This window comes from Ipomoea triloba, chromosome 2 (assembly GCF_003576645.1).
Source record: "Ipomoea triloba cultivar NCNSP0323 chromosome 2, ASM357664v1".
Lineage (NCBI taxonomy): Eukaryota > Viridiplantae > Streptophyta > Magnoliopsida > Solanales > Convolvulaceae > Ipomoea > Ipomoea triloba.
In genome coordinates, this window is record NC_044917.1 from 22927376 (window position 1) to 22947262 (window position 19887).

The 19887-nt window shown below is 37.8% G+C and overlaps 2 protein-coding genes and 1 long non-coding RNA gene across 3 annotated transcripts; 1 reads left to right on the plus strand and 2 right to left on the minus strand.

Moving 5' to 3' along the window:
• Window positions 1–1462: 1462 nt before the first annotated feature.
• LOC116004426 lies at window positions 1463–2616 on the minus strand. The gene is made up of 2 exons (XR_004094798.1): window positions 2478–2616; window positions 1463–1777 (listed from the first exon to the last, which is right to left on the minus strand). It is a non-coding gene; the product is annotated as an uncharacterized LOC116004426 (long non-coding RNA).
• A 13716-nt stretch (window positions 2617–16332) lies between these two features.
• Window positions 16333–18205, plus strand: LOC116005312 (ABC transporter I family member 17-like). Its single transcript, XM_031245585.1, has 4 exons — window positions 16333–16489; window positions 16598–16936; window positions 17495–17682; window positions 17765–18205. The coding sequence occupies exons 1-4, from the start codon at window positions 16474–16476 to the stop codon at window positions 18017–18019; spliced, it is 798 nt and encodes a 265-aa protein (XP_031101445.1). The 5' UTR covers window positions 16333–16473; the 3' UTR covers window positions 18020–18205.
• Window positions 18206–18221: 16 nt separating this feature from the next.
• On the minus strand, window positions 18222–19042 carry LOC116005319 (mucin-1-like). The gene has a single exon (XM_031245592.1). It carries the CDS (start codon window positions 19040–19042, stop codon window positions 18347–18349), a length of 696 nt encoding a protein of 231 aa, XP_031101452.1. The 3' UTR covers window positions 18222–18346.
• Window positions 19043–19887: the final 845 nt, after the last annotated feature.

Below are 19887 nucleotides of genomic sequence, written 5' to 3' on the forward strand. Positions count from 1 at the left end.
CATTGGTTGAGCTGGACTCGGATGGCTGTTCCAAAATGTTGTGGAGGGCTAGGGTTCAAAAGACTGCATGAGTTTAATCTTGCTTTATTGGCAAAGCAAGGTTGGTGCTTACTTGTGAATCCTCAAACTCTCATGTATAAAGTCTTGAAATATAAGTATTTCCCTCATTTGAGAGCTTCTTGGATGCGACTATTGGCCATAATTCGAGTTACATTTGGGGCAGTATATTGGCTAGTCAAAAGGTTCTTCGTGAAGGGGTGATTCGTAGAGTGGGAAACGACGAAGAAACGTTGGTTGGGGCTGGCCCTATATAGCATACAAAGATGATCCTAACCTTCACACAGCTTGCATTGATGAGTTGAAAGATACATGAGTTGAAAGATAGTAATGGTGTTTGGGATAAGGACCTGTTTCGTGACCTGTTTAATGATCACGATGTTTCTAGAATTGTTCGCACCTCGATTTCTATTAATCATGCAGACTCTTGGTGCTGGAAAGGGGATATCAAAGGAAACTACACTGTTAAGCAAGGTTATTATCTTCAGACAAAACAGTTCATGCTGCAAGCTGCTAGTCCAGACTTTACGGATTAGAGGAGGTTGTGGAATCTGAAAGTGCCTCCTAATATTAGGAACTTCTTGTGGCATTGTATGAGAAATATTCTGCCTGTTCTTGATGTTTTGAGTTCTAAGGGAGTTGTGATAGGGGGTGGTTGTTCATACTGTGTCTTAGTGACTGAAACAATCTCGCATGTATTGTGTGAATGTTCATTGGTTTGCGATCTGTGGGGTGCTATTGACATCCTGCAAGGACTCTCTTTAGGTCAATTTGTTCAATCTGCTTTGAGCATGGTGGATTCTTCTCATGCACTGTTGATGGTGGCAAGATTTTGGACATTGTGGCAGGCTCGAAATGATCGTGTATGGGAGGGTAAGCTTTGGCCTTTATCTTATTTGCAGCGACAGGTTGACAAGCTAGTGTCTACTTGGTAGCAATCTTATCAAACTGCCTACCACCATCCGCAACGTACGCATGGCTCTCCAGAACAGTGGGTTCCACCTCCCCATGGCAGATTGAAGTGTAATGTTGATGCGGCCATCCATGGTAATGGTGTGGCTTTTGGTGCAGTCCTCAGGGATGCTGATGGTAGGTTCGTAGCTGCTTGTAAGTAGGGCATGGGTCGGGTTTGGGTTCGACCCGAAGGCATTTAGGCCACCCGAAATATTTCGGGCTTATAATTTTCAAGCCCGAAACCGAACCATTATAGAATAAGCATGCATCGGGTTCGGGTGCTTCGGATCGGATTTAGTTCGGGTTCGAGTTACTGCACCCGAAAATCCTAACAAGCCTAAAATCTAACTTGTTATGTCATTTATAATTCTCCATTGTTTTTAGTTTATAAATAATGTATTAAGTTTGCTATAAAATAATTTATACTATGCCAAAATTAATTGAGTTATAATTATCCAACAACTAAAATGTTTATTTATGTTTCATTTAGGTATGTTTTTGCCAATTACTCAAGTCCTTTTTTTAAAAAAAATTACATAGCCACTGAGCTACACTCTTAACTTTTGGGGCAACAAAATCAAAAACAGATTCAGTTTTGTAGGCTTTTTATTGTTTATTACAGCTTTTGATATCACCAATGCACACTGATTCAGTTTTTGTTTTTTATTGTTTATTGCAGCTTTTGATATCACCAATGCACCACCACCGATTAGTCCAGTCATCAATGCTAATGGAAATACAAAGGAACCATCAAGAACAATGCAACCTGCAGATTAAAAAATATGAATGAGAAAAATAAATTGAATTTTAGTTTAATTTGTATATTACTTAAACGGCAAAAATATGCCCAATTGTTGATAAAATATAAAATAAAAATATACTCTGTAACATTTTGCAGTAGAATAGCATATATACAATAATACAAAATTTAAAAATTGTAAAGCTATTTCATCTCAAACAATAAATACAAAGACAAACTAATATAAGAATAACATACTAATAAAAATACATGTAAAATAAAATCTTTTTCTAGAAGTCAATAGAAAGTAATAAATTGATATTTTCGAAAATAAGAATGCTTTGGGCACAACGAAAAAAAAAATTGCACAAGAATCAAAAGCAAAATCTCAATCCATAGACTTAAACATCTGTCAAACTCCCAAAAATAACAATTAAAAATGTAAACATAAAACCATTTTCTGTATATAATAATTAAAGTAAACTCCAAAAAGATAGAAAATTAATAGAAATATTTTTTTTAAAAAAGAGTCCAGTAACCCTAGTCTCTAAACTAATAATAGAAATAGGCTTAAGATCATTTTAAAAAAAAAGATTTTCAGAACTTTATATTGGATTTAGAAAACAATATACTTAAGAACATATTTTAGAACACTTTTTTTTTGTGCGAATATTTTAGAACTTGAATGCAAAAGAATATGATGAAAAGTTCTAAAACGAAAACATACCATATCTTCCTAGATCGTCAATACCGTTATGAGTCTCATATTCTCAGATCTTGACCTTTTTAATGAGAGAGAGAACTTGTGAGAGAGCCAAAGATAAGAAAACTTGAGAGAATACGGAGATCTCAAATATGAGATCTGACTTCTGAGTGAGGATGAGGGAAGTGAGGCAGAGAAATAAAGAGAGAAGAGGTTGGAAAGTGTGAAGTGGGCAACCCTTACGCAACCCTAAGGGGTCGTTTGGTTCACGGAATCTTAGATTACCTCAGGTAATAGGATTACCTGCAAGAAGGTAATGTGAGATTATAGGAATGTAAGATTACCTGATGTGTTTGGTTAAAGTTGTAGGAATATAATATTAACTTGTTTGGTTGAAGGTTATGTTTTAGGTAATATTACATCAATTATATAAATGCCCTCATAAAAATTGAAAAATGTAAATTGCAAGTTTCTTTTTATTTTTTATAGTTCAAAATTTAATAAGATGCTAATAATAATAATAATAATAATAATGGAATGCATAAAAGCACTCTTAAGATGCAATTAAACAATTGAGTTTTAATCTTAAGATAGCCTTTTTAATTCTTGCCTTCAGTCATATAATAGCCCAATTTTCATCAACCAATCATTCGACCATGACCAGCAACTTAGACCACAACAGCAATTAAAATCAATGCAATTTCAGCAGATGAATAAAAGAAGGATACTTGAGGGCAATTTTGAAATATTAAAAAGTAATCTCACATTACCTAACAAAAACTTGGTAATCACTTCACCTCAAACATACCCTCATTTCCTATGTGGCAGTCATCTTATATTACTTAGCATCTCACATTACCTAAACCAAACATGGTAATCTAATATTACCTTCCTCAGATTACCAAGGTAATGTTAGATCCCCTGAACCAAACGCCCCCTAAGTGGAATAATGGAATACAAAATGCAAACAGGCTGGCATACTAATATAATATATATAATACCTCGGGTCTCGGGTCGAATCCGAACGCAAATCTAACTACTCGAGACTCGAACCGTAATTGCTTACTACGGATCGGGTGAAATCGGGTAGTACCCGTTTTTCCAAAAACTTATTCGATTTTTGAAAAATCGGGTCGAATCCGACTATATTTCGGGTTGGACCCGAAATATGCCCAGCCCTACTTGTAACGGTAGTTTGCTGTATGACAAAGATCCATATGTGGCTAAGGCAATGGCAGTGAAGGAGGCTCTTACTTGGTTAAAGAGTAGGGGTTTCCAACACATTATTCTTGAGTCAGGCTGCTTGAATTTATGTACTGCTTTTAATTCTTCGTCTTTAGATTTCTCCTATGTTGGGTTGATTATAGAACAATGTAATTTCATTGTTAGTGACATTGGGGATGTTGTTGTCTGCCATGTCAGAAGGTCAGCGAATCACGTAGCTCATGTGCTTGCACAAGCGACTGGTTCCTCTACTGTCCTAGGTGTGGGATTCCTTTCCTCCTCCTTGTATTTCGAGTTTGGTTTTGAGTTAATTAATAGAGTTGAATTCGTTTTTAAAAAAATGGTATGGAGCTAGGCAACAAATGAATCTTGTGATCAAAAGTGCGATGAGGGGGCATGGCTATCTGGTGGTTCGAAAATAGATGAAAATTCAAGTAGTAAATTTTTAAGAGGGTTTAGTAAGGATGGAGAAGGGGATTGTTTGTGAGATAGCGGGGTGTTGGTCTAGGTATTTATGTGGTGTATCTCATAAAGTTCCTGAATATCACCATTGGTTGCCATGGCTTGCAATTAGTAAAATGAGACAGGTTGATTATTTAGGGTAGATTCCCCTTTGATCGTGACTTTCTTTTAACCCATTTGAAATGTCATAGTCATCGCTGAATAATCGTGAGTCACACTCCCCAAGCACTGGAGCCACTAGACACCCAATACCACATCTGGCCCTATGATACCTAACACCTATAAGTCCACTGTGAAAACAAATCTCCACGCTTGGACAAACATATTGGCAACCGGTGTATCACTATTTCCAATATACACTTTAAAGGGTTTGATGGCCTTGGTTGGCAACTGTAATTCGTCTACAATAGCCGGAGTTATAAAATTGTGGGTACTCCCACTATCAATAAATACTGCGTACGGGGAACTCTTTATTTAGCCCACAAGTTGTAGGGAATGTGGACTACCTGGTCATGTCATGGTATTGAGCATAGAGACATCCCCTGAGATTACCCCCTCATCAAAAGGATCATCCTTGCTTGCCCTTGGTTCTCCCTCCATGGCTTTGTCTTCATTATCGCCAATATGCAAGAGGAATCGACCCTTACAACGGTAACTAGGCGAATATTTTTTGTCATAATGAAAGCATAGGTCTTTGTCTCGCCTTTCTTGTATTTCTGCTGATGTGTACTTCCGGATGGGTAAACAAGAGGTCAATTGTGCTGTTGGAGCCAAGAAAATTTTGGAAACACTAGTTCTCCCAAGTGTTGTGGTAACAGGTTGCGAATTTAGAATCGTTCGCGTTGTGACCTGTGAAAAATTAGTACCTTTAGACTGCCATCGCATATCCTCGTGTGTGGATGGGAAACAGGGACTTCCTTTATAGGTCGTGCAACACTCTGACATCAACTCATTGTAGCGAGCTACATGAGCCTTGGCCAACTCAAAAGCTGCTAGGATGGTTCTCGGTCGTGCCAACATCAATTCATGCCTCATAGGGATGTCAACAAGGCGAGGTGGGGCGAGGGGTCATACCCCCCATCCCGCCCCCCAACTTTCTCCCATGATCCCATCCCCGTCCCCATATATCCTCCCCGGGGAAGGGAAAAATATCCCCATCCCCATCCCCACGGGGATTATCCGAGGATGTGGAATCCCCGACACCATTTGAAATTTATAAAAAGATAAAAATATATATACTCATCTTAAAGAAAAGAAGATTATAAGGCAAGTAAATCCCAAAGCAAGTAGATCAATGGCTAGAATATTTTCAAAATTATATACATTATATAGTCGGGGACGGGGCAGGGCGGGGAGAGTACTCCCATTCCCGTCCCTATCGGATCGGGTTTCCCGTCGGGTACGGGTACAATTGACATCTCTAACGTCTCACATGTGGTTTCAACCCTCCTATCACTCTTCTCCCCATCCCCGTTCCTATCGGGTCGAGTTTCCCGTCGGGTACGGGTACAATTGACATCTCTAACGTCTCACATGTGGTTTCAACCCTCCTATCACTCTATGCTGCTTGGAAGTCTGCTATAGTCCCTATTTGCTTAAGTTTAGCCAACTCCCCCCCTCCTTCCTATCACTCTATTAAGACCCTCCTTCCTATCACTCTGCGTAAGTTTAGCCAACTCCCCCAACCCCCCTTCCTTCCTATCACTCTATTAAGACCCTCTTTCCTATCACTCTGCGTAAGTTTAGCCAACTCCCCCAACTCTCCCCTAACTCCCCCCTCCTTCCTATCACTCTATTAAGACCCTCCTTCCTAGGGCTGTTAACGAACCGAACATAAATGAACGGAGGCTGTTCGTGTTCGTTTGTTAAGGATTTTGGGGTGTTCGTGTTCGTGTTCGTTTGTTAAGGTTTTTAAAAATCCTGTTCGTGTTCGTTTGTTAAGCGTTCGTTAGTGTTCGTTAACGTTCGCGAACATGTCCACAAACGTGTTCGTTAACGTTAACGAACACGTTCACGAACGTGTTCGCAAACGTTAACAAACACGTTCACAAACATGTTCATTTACGTTCGTGAACACTTAATAACCAAACACCTACACATGTTCATGAACATAATTTGTTCGCGAACAATAAATAATCTGCATTCACATCTTCACGAACAATTTTATATATATATATAAACATGTTCGCGAACATTATTAAACGAACACTAAACGAGCTTGTTCGCAAACACTACTAAACGAACACAAACGAGCTTGTTCGCGAACACTTAGCAAACGAGCTTACCACTGTTCAGACTCTGTTCGTTTATTAACCGAGCTCTAAATTTTGTTTGTTAATGTTCGTTTACCTTAATAAACGAACGCTTACCGAGCTCGAACACGAGTAGTTTGTCGAAAGCTTTGTTCTCTAACAGCCCTACTCCTTCCTATCACTCTATTAAGTAGTTTCTCAAATGATGCTTCCCTATTTGCGTTAAGTTGTTTAGCCAACTCTGCTAGAGGATCCCTAGAATGCGTCGTGCCAAACAGTTGAAGTAAAATTTTAGGATATCTAGTCACATACGTCGCACTTACCCACTGGGATTCAAACTTGTGACCTCCCATTTGGGAGAGCCACAGCTATGCCGCTTGACCACAAGGTCTTTAGCAACTATGGAGTAAACTTAACAACAACATAAAGTGCACAGAAACAATAGCAGACACACGGTCATGACCGGACCAATCAAAGAACACGTAGAAACATATATAGAAGACATAAAAGGAATACCAATTTTAGATTCATACATAGAAAAGTTTCAACAGTAGAATATTGATAAAAGAGGTTACTGACGTCCATAATATTGATGATTTTTCTTCTTCTTCTTTTTTTCCGCTTCCAAGATTGCAATAACTTGAATTCAAAACTGAAACTTGACTATATATAAGATCACTGTTTCTGAAACAATAACACATTTTATTATTACATAAGAACAAAATTTCTTCAATCTTAGAGATACGTATTATTCTAGATTACGATCCGCAATCATCGAATTTTCAAATTCTCCCTATCCTCCCTTAGTTCTTGAATCCCATTTTGCCTCCATTGAGATTCATTTAGAATTAAATAAGATACAAACTCTACTTTATTGACCCAAACTTGCTTTACAAATGGTGTTATATGTTTGTGAATGTAATTTTCACGCCTTTGATCTTTATAAAAGTAGAAGCATGCTGCCCTTGTATGTCCTTGTAACCTGCAATAATGACAAACATGATTATAAGGCTTATAATTAGGTTTAGTTTGTCTTACTTTAAACAAATCATGCTGAGCTATGCTAGATTCAGCAACATTAGCTTTGACAAAGACGGTGTTGCTGTTATTTTTGTCTATAGTAAATCCCAAACTGAACTTTGTCGTAGACTTCCTTTTAGAATCGAGTATTTGATCCAGAGTGGATGTATTGTCCATCATCTTTATTCGCCGCTTTAGCATTTCTAGCTCTTGTTTAAGCTTGTCTTAAAGATCTAGTCCAGCTTTTATTAGTATGACTCTATCAGAGACTTGATATTTGTACACTTTTTGAGCATTTTCTAATAATTTAATGTGACTAGACAATGTATAAATAACTGTTAACAAAATCTCTCATTTTAAGTACAATTTCTTATACTCTTGTTCAAACGAGGGAGCTGGTAGCTCTTTGTCTTCGGTTGATGTATACTCCACGCCTTCTGATTCTGAATCAGCACCAGCCACAACTGTGAATGCAACAAAATTCTCTAAAATTTCTTTTCTGTCAGATTCATATGGTCTTGACTCGAGTTCATCATCACTTCAAGTTAATGCAACCATCGACTTTTCCTTCCTTAAATACGTGGGACACTTGGCTTGAACATGACCATATCATTGACATTCGTAGCAACAAATCCCTTTGTTGTTGGACTTTTCTTTTGACTTTGAAGATCTTAAAGATGAGCCTCTTTTGTAGTTTGAAGAAACATTTTTTGCTGAAATTTTTGATGAACTTGAATTTGTTCCTTTCTGATTTTGTGGTTTGCCTCTACGTGAGTTATTCATTTGTTTCACCTATTTCAAAAAATTAGAAAATTGTTTGGTTAGTGAAACAACAGGATCATCATTAGTCCCATTTGAGTCTGACTCAGAATTATTTTCTTTAGCAGCAAAGGCAATATTTTTCCCCTTTTTGCTGCGATCTGACAATATCTCCATTTTGTAGGTTTGTAAGTTCCCCATCAGCTGAGCCACAGATTTATCTTCCCAACCAACATGCTCCTAGATAGCTATTACCTTCATTATGAACCGTTGAGGTAAGGACCTGGGAATTTTCTTTACCAATTTAGGCTGGGGGGAATGGTTCACCAAGGACTATGGTGCGATTTGCAAGCTCCTGAACACGTGCATGAAAGTCTACTATAGATTCGTATTCCTTCATTCTAAGTTGTTCAAAATCAGTCTAGACCAACTGCAATTTTGACTGTTTAATTTCACCAAACTTGTACCTTCATAAGTGATTTCCAGTATCTTTTGCAGAGTCACACCCAACAATAAGTGTGAATTGATCTTCATGCATCAATGAGAAGATTGTATCCAGTGCTTTGTTGTTGTATTTAGTCAACGTAATTTCGGCTTCTGACTATTCAATTTGAGGCTTTGGCACAGGTTGACCATCTTCTACTATACCAGCGGGATGCTCCCATCCAGTTAGCACATATTTTCATACTCTTTTACCTTGGGACTTGAGATGCATTTTAGTGCGAGCTATTCAGTATTAGTTAGCCCATGTTTCAGTTTTGAATTCAAGTATTAGTGCGAGCTATTCAGGGTGACATGTTTTTATCGATCCTAAAACACTCAACAACTGGTAAGCACGAAAAAACATAATAAAAACCCACTAAAAGCACATGCATAAGATGAGTTCCTGAGTTCAAGAAATATGAAACACCCAAATCTCTAGACTAATAAATTAAGTCCCCCGAATTGTTAAATTCGTGAGTCTTGAACGCAGGGGAAATCCTAACTAGTTCCTACTTCGATTTTAATCAAATTGATTATCTCTGTTAAGTTTTGCTTTAGACACATAAACATGTAGAAACTAAAGAATAAAATAAACCCAGAAAAATAAAGAAACCAGGAACACATCGATATGTTTACGCGGTTTGAAGAACTTCTCCTACAATTGCGGGGCTATTCAACGTAAGCCCAACTCCACTAGATGACCAGTTGATCGCCAAGATTACAAGAGGATTGAACATATTTATCCATACACACTATAGTCTAATCTTTCATATCAACTCAGTCTTCATCATATTCTTGAGTTGTACGATGTAAGCCAATTCTCACTTCAAGCTTTAACAAATGCAACCATGTCTTAAAGAAGAGTTTTTCATTCACTAGACAACCTTTGAATACCTTTTAAAATAAAACTAAGATGAACAATGATAGAATAAATCACTTTGAATAATATCCAAACTTAAAGTACTGGAATTCATTGTTCTGCTAAGGCCTTTTAGGCCATCCATATATAGAGAGATAGTTAGATATATCATATTGAAAAATAATATGTAAGATTTCCTAAAGAAAAGGAGAAACACCCATCTGAAACTAATCTGTAAGTTTCCATCAAATCAAGGAGAAATACCCATCTATAACTAATCTCCTGAAGGCTCCATAATCTGTTAAAATTCATGCCATATGTAAATGCTCCATGCACTCCATCTTGCAGTGTAAATAATTAAATTAAGCTTCTTAAATAAACTATGATAATTTTGACAAATAATTAGCCAAAAAACATGTGTATCATTTGTACACTTATAACTTTATTTTCGCCAGTGCGTTGCACGCAATAAATTTGTTATAATATTTTAAGAATATTTAGATCGATATACAATTATATAAATTATAACATCAAATATTATATAGCGCGATTGATGAAATTGGTTGGATTGATTATGTTTATGATGGTTTTCTTCCTTGAATTAGAGTCCATGTACCCGTGCGATGCACGGATAAATTTTTTATTATATATTTAGATAGTAAAAATAAAGATGAAATTATAAAAAGTTCTAATATTGAACGTGTACATTTATTTGATTATAAGATTAGTGCAAAAGTATTACTCAACTAATGGAATAATATATGACTTGTTTATCTACAATTATCTTAAAAAGATCGATATGTAATATGACTTATGTAATTATATTATTACTAAAATAAATATGAAAAAAATGAGAAATAATTTAATTATAATTATTATAAAAATAAATTCAAAGACCAGTGTTTAGCTTAATTAATTACCATAATAATTATTAGGCAATTATTATTAGTCAATTACACTAATATATGTGCAATTATACTTCTATATCTTAAGTATATTCATTTTCATCATATCACATTTAGTTTTTTTCATCATCCTCCATATTTGAATGAATGAATTATAATTATTTTAAAAAATATAACAACCCATGTTTAATTAATTTTTTTAAACTTTAAATAATTTAAAGTTTTCAAAAGGAGAGTGTAATTAATTTTTTTAAAGCTTTTAAATAATTTTTAGTCAATTAGTAATATCCTTTTCCTTTTTCAATTTGCCTAATATAATTCACGTTTCCTTTTCCATTAGAATCATTTTATATTTTCAATCAATTAGTAAAATTAGTTTTCTTTTCCATTGTATCTTTACTATTATTTGAACGGTAATTTCACAAAGGATGACTTTATTTTGTATAAATAATAGTATAGATATAGAAGTATATAGATAAGTATTCGAATTATTATTATTAGTGTAATAATAATTAATAAATTATTTTTTCTTATAAAATTAGGCAGAATTTGTTTTAATTATTCTCACAATTATAATGGTTTAATTATTATCAGAATTTGGTAAATAAAATTTTGTTACCAATTAAACTTTATTAATTTTCTTTATCAATTAATTAGTAATATTAGTTTGTGCGACAAAGTTGAAGGAGATGATTTTTCTTTTATTAATAGTATTGATACGTGAATATAGAAACAGTATTACCAATTAATGGATATTAGTTCATTTCCATTTTACATTTTCTTATCAAATAAGCTTTATTAATTATTTGACAAATAAAATATTTAATTAATTGACTAAAAAAGTTTGGGCGGAAAAATGGAATAGGGGGATTTTACTTTTATATATAGTATAGAAGTATAGATTGAAATTATAATTTTAAAGTTCGGAATTATTAATTATAAAAAATGATAAAATAATATATGATGTGTAGGATTGTGGAAGAGTAGGGCCCATAAAAGGGAGAGCAATGGGAGAGAAAATAGGAAAGGGGATTATGAGTATTTTTACATGTACTTTCATTTTATACTCCATATGATGTGACAGTGACACGCTTTGATTGCTTAATATAATATCAATTCTTTTCTTTTTCTTCCAATAAATTTAAACAAAAGTGGAGTAAAAGTTGGGAGTAAATTTCTAGAGTTCAAGTAGTATTCTTGAGAGATTATGTGATGATGTGGATGAGTTGAGCCCACAAAATGAAGAGATAAGGAGAAAAGGGTCGTGGATAACTGGATATCTTATAAATTTAAATTATTTTAAAAAATTTATTTAAAGTTTAAAAAGTTATTTTTTTCAGAACAATAATCTTTTAATAAGCAGTATTGGATCTATGAGTCTGTGACTACCCATTTGAAATAATAACAAATGTGTAATCACATTACATACTTACATATTTTGTTGGCAGTTTAAAAAGTTATTTAAAATTTTATATAATAAACTAATGACCTTATAAATATTTTATATGTAATCAATTAATAATAAATCATTAATTTAGCAAACATTTTAGCTAATGCCCAAACAATAAACTAATGACCTTGAATGTTAGTATGTTACTGTGCTCAGTTGAGTCTAATCAGTACTTTCCAGTTAAAATGCTCTACAAAATATTTATATTTATATATAGAGTCATTTCCATTTTTTGTCCTACTGTTATTAGGGCATTGCCAATTTTAGTCCACTTCATTAATTTTTGCCACATTGCGGCCAGTCTTATTTAGTCCATGCCACTTTTAGTCCACCGTTAAAATATTTGTCAAATAACCGTCCAAAACATGGGTATTTTGATCTTTTCATAATTTGATTATCCCCTTAACCCTTTGTAGTAGTTTTCCTTACACATTTTCATCCAATGAAGAGGTCCGACGAAAGCCATGGCTTTGTAATTTGGTTCACATAGCTTTCGCTGGACCTCTTCATTGGATGAAAATGTGTAAGGAAAACCACTGCAAAGGGTCAAGGAGATGACCAAAGCATGAAAAGACCAAAAATGCCCATGTTTGGGATGACCACTTTACGAAAATTTTAACGGTGGACTAAAAGTGGTAAGGACTAAATAAGACTGGCCGCAATGTGGCAAAAATTAATGAAGTGGACTAAAATTGGCAATGCCCCTATTAACCATGTCACATTTATATTATTATGTTATATTATTGTTTTAGTAATGGCTTGTATTTTCAGTCAATTGTCAGTACCTACAGCCTAGGAGAGTTTAGTGCTAACTCTCGTATAGGTACTGCATCTCTGTTATTCAGTTATTATATTGGAAAACCTACGTTCATCTGGTATCAGAGCCATGCAAAAGATCATGGGTTCGAATCTCCGCGTCACCCACAAAAAAAGAGACTTCCACGTGTCGCTCACACGGTCATACGGCTGTCACCTGCTTCCGCCGTTATGATGAAAGGCCGGCGCAGCAAGCTAACGCGGTGTACTCCGGTGATGCGGCAAACCCGTCGGCGGTGGACTCCTGGTACCCGGACACGGGGGCAACATCCCATGCAACGCCGGATGCTAATCTGATGGATCACTCTGAGCCCTATACTGGATCTGATGTTCTGAAAGTGGGCAATGGTTCAGGTTTGGACATCACTAGTGTGGGTCGCACGGTTATTCCCTCTAAATTGCACCCTTTAAAAATGACTAATATTCTTCATGTCCCGAACTTGTCTCTTTCGTTACTGTCTATTTATAAATTCACTAATGAAAATGATGCTTATTTTGAATTTCATAAAAACTACTTTCTTGTGAAGGACTGCACAACACAGGCGGTACTTCTTAAAGGTTTCACCTCGGGCGGTCTATACCAACTGTTACTCCCTCACAGTCACAAAGCCTTTCTTACCGCCCGGGCCTCGTCCAAAATTTGGCATCAGCGTTTGGGTCACCCGCACAGTCAAGTCCTGCAGCGTGTTCTGAAACACTGCCCAGTTACAACTCCAAAAGTCAGTTCGTTAGATGTTTGCTCGGCCTGTCAACTTGGCAAATCGTCTCGGTTTCCACTAGATAGGGTTCAAAATAATAGTAGCAATGTATTAGATTTAATATTTACGGACATATGGGGTCCGTCACCTGTCATTTCACATTCGGGTTTTAGGTATTTTGTTCTTTTCGTAGACGACTATTCTCGGTATACCTGGTTTTATCCACTCCTTGTAAAGTCCGACATTTATAAAATCTTTACTTTATTTCGGGCGATGGTAGAACGTCGGTTTTCACGTTCTATCAAAGCCGTACAGTCTGATTTAGGAGGGGAGTATCGTCGTTTACATACCATTTTTGAATCCTTAGGAATTACACATTGTCAATCGTGTGCTTATACACACGAGCAAAATGGGAGGGTAGAACGTCGTAATCGCCACATTGTGGAAACTGGACTATCTTTACTAGCCCAAAGTTCAACTCCACTTAAATATTGGGACTACGCTTTCGCGTCTGCAACGTTTTTAATCAACTGTTTACCCTCGTCAGCCATAAACTTCAAAACCCCTCACTTTCAGATATATAACTCTCACCCACCTTATACCTTCTTTCGTGTCTTCGGTTGTCATTGTTACCCATATCTCCGTCCCTATAACCGGCACAAAATAGAATATCGTTATGCACCTTGTGTTTTCCTAGGTTACCCGGTCACCTATAGGGGATACCGTTGCATGGACCTTAACACTGGTAAAGTCTACACTTGTCGCCATGTCCGCTTTGCTGAAAACATTTTTCCATTTCAGGAAACTTTGCAGGAAATTGTGTCTCCTGGCTCTGCAAAATCACCCTGGGCAACTGCTCCGGTTCGCCCTAATGCTTCTCCTATTCCACAGCCATTACCTATGGATTCGGTCTCATCCGGGCTACAGGCTGACTCCTCTTGGACTCAGACTGATTCCTCATCGATGTCAGGGACCCATGACACCGTCAGCAAGGGTAAACAGGTTACAACAGGAGGTCATGCTATGCGTACACGGAAAAAGACTCGGGGTACAGGAGAACAGTTTTATGCTCTGCACGCAACTACTGACCCAACCTGCTACACACAGGCGGTCAAACATACTCATTGGAGGGATGCGATGGATCAAGAATTCAATGCCTTGCTACATAACAACACATGGAAACTAGTACCTGCAACTCCGGTTATGAATATAATTGGTTGTAAATGGGTATACCGCACCAAACGCAAAGCAGATGGTACTATTGACAGATATAAAGCTCGACTTGTGGCAAAAGGCTTTAACCCGGTTGCAGGGGAGGATTTTTTTGACACTTTTAGCCCCGTGGTAAAACCGACAACAGTCAGACTGTTGTTCTCGTTAGCTGTCACTCATTCATGGGTTCTCCGACAGTTAGATGTTCATAAAGCCTTTTTAAATGGGCATCTCGCAGAGACTGTTTATATGAAACAACCACCCGGGTATGAGGACCCGCTGCATCCTGGACACGTTTGTCACTTACAGCGTTCTCTGTATGGCTTGAAGCAAGCTCCGCGTGCGTTGTTCAAACGGCTACATGACTTCCTGATTTCTGAAGGTTTTACATCCTCCAAGACCGATGTCTCCTTATTTTACTTCACGTCAGGAGATTCTCGGGTCTATCTACTTGTCTATGTTGATAACATCATCATGATGGGTAACAATGCAGCCTTGGTTGATTCTCTCTTACTCCGTCTCTCTAACACTTTTAAGATCCGGGATCTGGGCACACCTGGATTCTTTCTTGGAATAGAGACTCTGGCATTTAACAGTGGTTTTCTGTTGTCACAGAAGCGGTATATGCAAGATATTCTCGTTCGGGCCGGTATGACAGACTGCAAGCCTCTAGCCACGCCCGCAGCTGTCTCTCAGTCATCTTCGCCTTCTCATGAGCCCTTTGATAATCCTACGCAGTATCGTCGTATTGTGGGTGCCTTACAATATCTAACCATTACCCGGCCAGACTTATCGTTCTCCGTCAATTGTCTCTGTCAGTTTATGCATTCGCCCACAGCAGAACACTGGGGTTTTCTCAAGCGAGTTTTGCGATATGTTAAGGGAACGCTAGACATGGGCCTTCAGGTTACTCCGTCCTCACACTCCACCTTACATGGCTACTCTGATTCTGACTGGGCTGGCTGTCCGATTGACAGAAAATCGACTAGTGGCTATGCAGTGTTCTATGGTTCTAATTTAATTTCATGGGTTTCCAGGAAGCAGCGCACTGTGGCTCGGTCATCTACTGAAGCCGAGTACAAGGGCTTAGCCGATGTTGCTGCTGAAGTTACATGGGTTGTCTCTTTACTCAGAGAGTTGCGGTTACACTCCGGTCAGCCCGCTACCTTGTGGTGTGATAACTTGGGTGCTACTTACATGGCCGCTAATCCAGTTTTCCATGCCAGAACTAAACATGTTGAAGTTGATTATCACTTTGTTCGAGACAAAGTCGCTTCAGGAGAGTTCACGGTCAGTTTTGTGTCAACTCAAGATCAACTAGCCGATATCTTCACCAAACCATTGCCTGGTCAGCGCTTTCAGACTCTTCGTGCCAAGCTCAATGTCGTTTCCTCACAACCTTGTGCTTGAGGGGGCATATTAACCATGTCACATTTATATTATTATGTTATATTATTGTTTTAGTAATGGCTTGTATTTTCAGTCAATTGTTAAGTTTAGTGCTAACTCTTATATAGGTACTGCATCTCTCGGTTATTCAGTTATTGTATTGGAAAACCTAAGTTCATCGCCCCAATAATAATAGGACCAAAAATGGAAATGGCTCTTATATGTACCAGAGTATATTTTTTGTTTTAAAAAAGCTACGGACAACGAGTGCTGACAAGTGATATCCATCCACCATCATGGAATGTAGTGATGAAACTTACAGCCATTACTTTAGAATTTAGATTGATGGAAAGCTCAGCCTAGATCCATCTCCAATATGCCTCTGCTGGAAAACTGTTCATCTGGGGAAGGCGCTTTCTTCCTCCAATCCTCCATAACAACTGCCCACCACCACTCTTTGTTCTCCCTCGCGTCGCTCAACTCATCATTCCATGGAGAATTTCCAAGGTCAGAGCAAAACCCACACTTCAATAATATTTCATTATGTATATATGTATGTATGTATATACACTGTCTGTCAAGACTCAATCTTTGCTCCTCCATGATGTAATCCAGGCAGTTTAACAGAGCATCTGGTTGTGGTGGATGGTGGTGGCGAAATCGGGTATGGGTGTGCCCCGGAAACCAAAATCCGGGTTAGTGGGCTCACCAAGGATTCAAACAATGGCGTCACCGTACTCAACAAGGTCAGCGTGGATATACCCAGAGGTGTAATCGTGGGGATTATTGGGCCGAGTGGTAGCGGGAAATCAACTTTCTTGAGAGCTCTCAACCGCCTATGGGAGCCTCCTTCTGGCACAGTCTTCCTGGATGGTAAAGATATATGTGAGTTGGATGTGCTGAGCCTTCGCCGCCATGTTGGGATGTTGTTTCAGCTCCCTGCTCTTTTTGAAGGTATACACTTCCTCTTTTTGCTAGCATCTTTAAAGAGATCAATTTCAGTTAGCCAATTTGAGGGATAATATTAGCTGTGGGTTCTATTAAAAAAACAAGAAACAAGAGGGGTTGGGGGATTTTTGGGTCAAGGTTGCGTCTTGAAAATGTGATGTTGGTCCATAGAGAAATAAAGTTGTGCCTTTTGACATAAATGGTAACTCTTGTTCCTAACAAATAGTATCAAAGATTTGAGTCCCAACAATTCTGGGAGGGGGAATTGTTGGGCCAAGGCGGGTAAAGGCCAAGTCTAGCACCATGCGAAAATGTGGTCTATAGGGCTACTAGCTTATAGCTTTTGGCATAAGTGTTAAGTGTTTTATCATCCCCAGAAAATAATATCAGTTCATTTTGCATGTGAAAGCACTTATGCTGACTAAAGCTGTCTAATTTACATTAATTTCATTTTCATCTTAAAGCTCACTGTCATGCTACCTGATATATTGAGTCTGCTTATATGTAATACTTTTAGATGTGGCATTACTTGGAGTCTAGTAATTTATGGTGGTAATTATGCAGGCACTGTTGCAGATAACATCAGATATGGACCACAGTTAAGAGGGAAAAAACTTGGTGACAATCATGTTAACAAATTGCTCAACCTTGCTGATCTGGACTCCTCTTTCTTCAACAAATGTGCTGGTGAGTTATCTGTTGGTCAGGCTCAAAGGGTTGCACTTGCTAGGACCTTGGCTAATGAACCACAGGTGTGACACATGATACGATTTTTTAAGATTTTGTTTAATTGACAATAAAATGAAAACCCGGAATTTGTTCCAATCTTTGAAGGTGCTCTTACTAGATGAGCCAACCAGTGCACTGGATCCCATATCAACACAGAATATTGAGGATGTGCTTGTAAAGCTGAAGAAAGATCACAACATGACAATTGCAATCGTCTCTCACAGCATCAAACAAATACAAAGAATTGCTGATATGGTGTGCCTTCTTGTTGGCGGTGAGATTGTTGAAATTCTAAAACCCGATCAGCTCTCTGAAGCTAAGCATCCCATGGCACAAAGGTTTCTCGAACTTAGCTCCTAGTTTCTGTTATTGTTGTCAGCTTACTATTTTATGCCCGGGTGGCAAAACTGCTTAAACCAGTTTGGTATTACTCAGAGAATAATTTGCTATTTTGATAGAATGATAGGTATCAGTTTGCCATGTGACTATAAGTGGAACTATTTCTGGTCTCACATTAGTTGAGTAGAGAATATCTCATCTTTCAAATGCTGTTGGTAATTGATTTTTTCAAAGTAAAACCATGGTTCATTGGAATCGAAGTTTTACATGACTGAAATGTATGAATCATCAAATTCAAAATAATTTCGTCTACACACATTATTGGGATATAATATATATTTCCTCCCGTCAAGCCATCAACATGAGGAATAGATTTGAGGAGACTGTTGCTGCTAGAATACCTGCACTAACACCCAAAGCTGTACCAACACTGGAATCGTCCTGTGTTGGGGCATCCGAAGCTGGTGCAGGTTCATTGGAAACTGATCCTGCAGTAGGTGTGTTAGTATTTGATGGAGGTGCTGTTGGAGGGGACAACATCTTCCTTGGGCTAGGTGCTGCAGACGTGGCCGGGCTAGCAGGAGGTGTTTTGGTCGAGCTAGCGGGAGGGGTGTTGGTTGAGCTAGCGGGAGGGGTGTTGGTGGAGCTAGCGGGAGGGGTGTTGGTGGAGCTAGCGGGAGGGGTGTTTGTCGGGCTAGCGGGAGGGGTGTTGGTCGGGCTAGCAGGAGGGGTGTTGGTCGGGCTAGCAGGAGGGGTGGTGGTCGGGCTTGCAGGAGGGGTGGTGGTCGGGCTTGCAGCGGGGGCCTTGGCCGGGCTAGCAGCGAGAGACTTGGCCAGGCTAGCAGTGAGAGACTTGGCCGGGCTAACAGCAAGGGACTTGGTCGGGCTAGCAGCAGGGGACTTGGCCGGACTAGAACTTGCAAGAATTGAATTGCCAGAGGCAGAATTTGTATTTTTAGGGTTGTCAGTGTGGGGCAAGATGTCAATGGCCGCAGCACTACTGAACAGAAAGGTGATGGAAAATAAAATGATCTTGGAATTCATTTTTGAGGGTTTATTTTCTTTTATTTTTGTTATTTTTTCTTATTGTTTACTATTTTTTTTTTTTTTGTGTGTGTGTATATGTGGTTTGAAGTTCTTGGAGAGGGTGGAGGTTTTTATAATGAAATTTTTTGGATTGAGAAATGAGAAGTAGTCAAGTAGCAGTGTTGTAGGCATATTTGCAGAGAATCTGTTTGGGAAGAATGGTCAGGAGAATTTGGTGGTAGATTTGTGAACATGTCATTTCTCCTATTAAATATGTGATCGGTAAAAATTACTCCGTATTATGATTGTTGGGAATTGGGTCAAGAATTGAACTTGTGGGTAGAATGCGGTTTTGATTTCTAAAGAAAGTATTGGTATCTTATGTAGTTTAGCAATCACATACCTCTCTAGTACTAGTAAGCAAATTATACTATGGGTCTGGTCCATTTTTGCATTGTGGACGGGTATAAAATGACAATTAGATTGTGTTTGGAGTTAAAATTTTATGTGCTTGCGTTTAACATATTATGTGTCTCTAAATAAATTGAAGGCACGTAATAAGTTAACTATAGGCACATAATATGTCGTTAACATATGATGTGCATGTAGTTAACTTATTATGTACTTGTAGTTAACATATTATGTGTCTTCAACTTATTTATAAACACAGTGGGGATAGAATTGACAAAAAAAAAATTTAAGGGTAGAATGGTAATAAAATGGTGTAAATGTATATTACAAAAAGCACCAAATAAATGCATTTAATGTCATTTAATCATTAATAAATTTTTTATTTTAGTTAATGATTAATGTTAAAGAAAATGTCAACATGAAATACGTGATTGGTAAAACTGGAAAGAAAA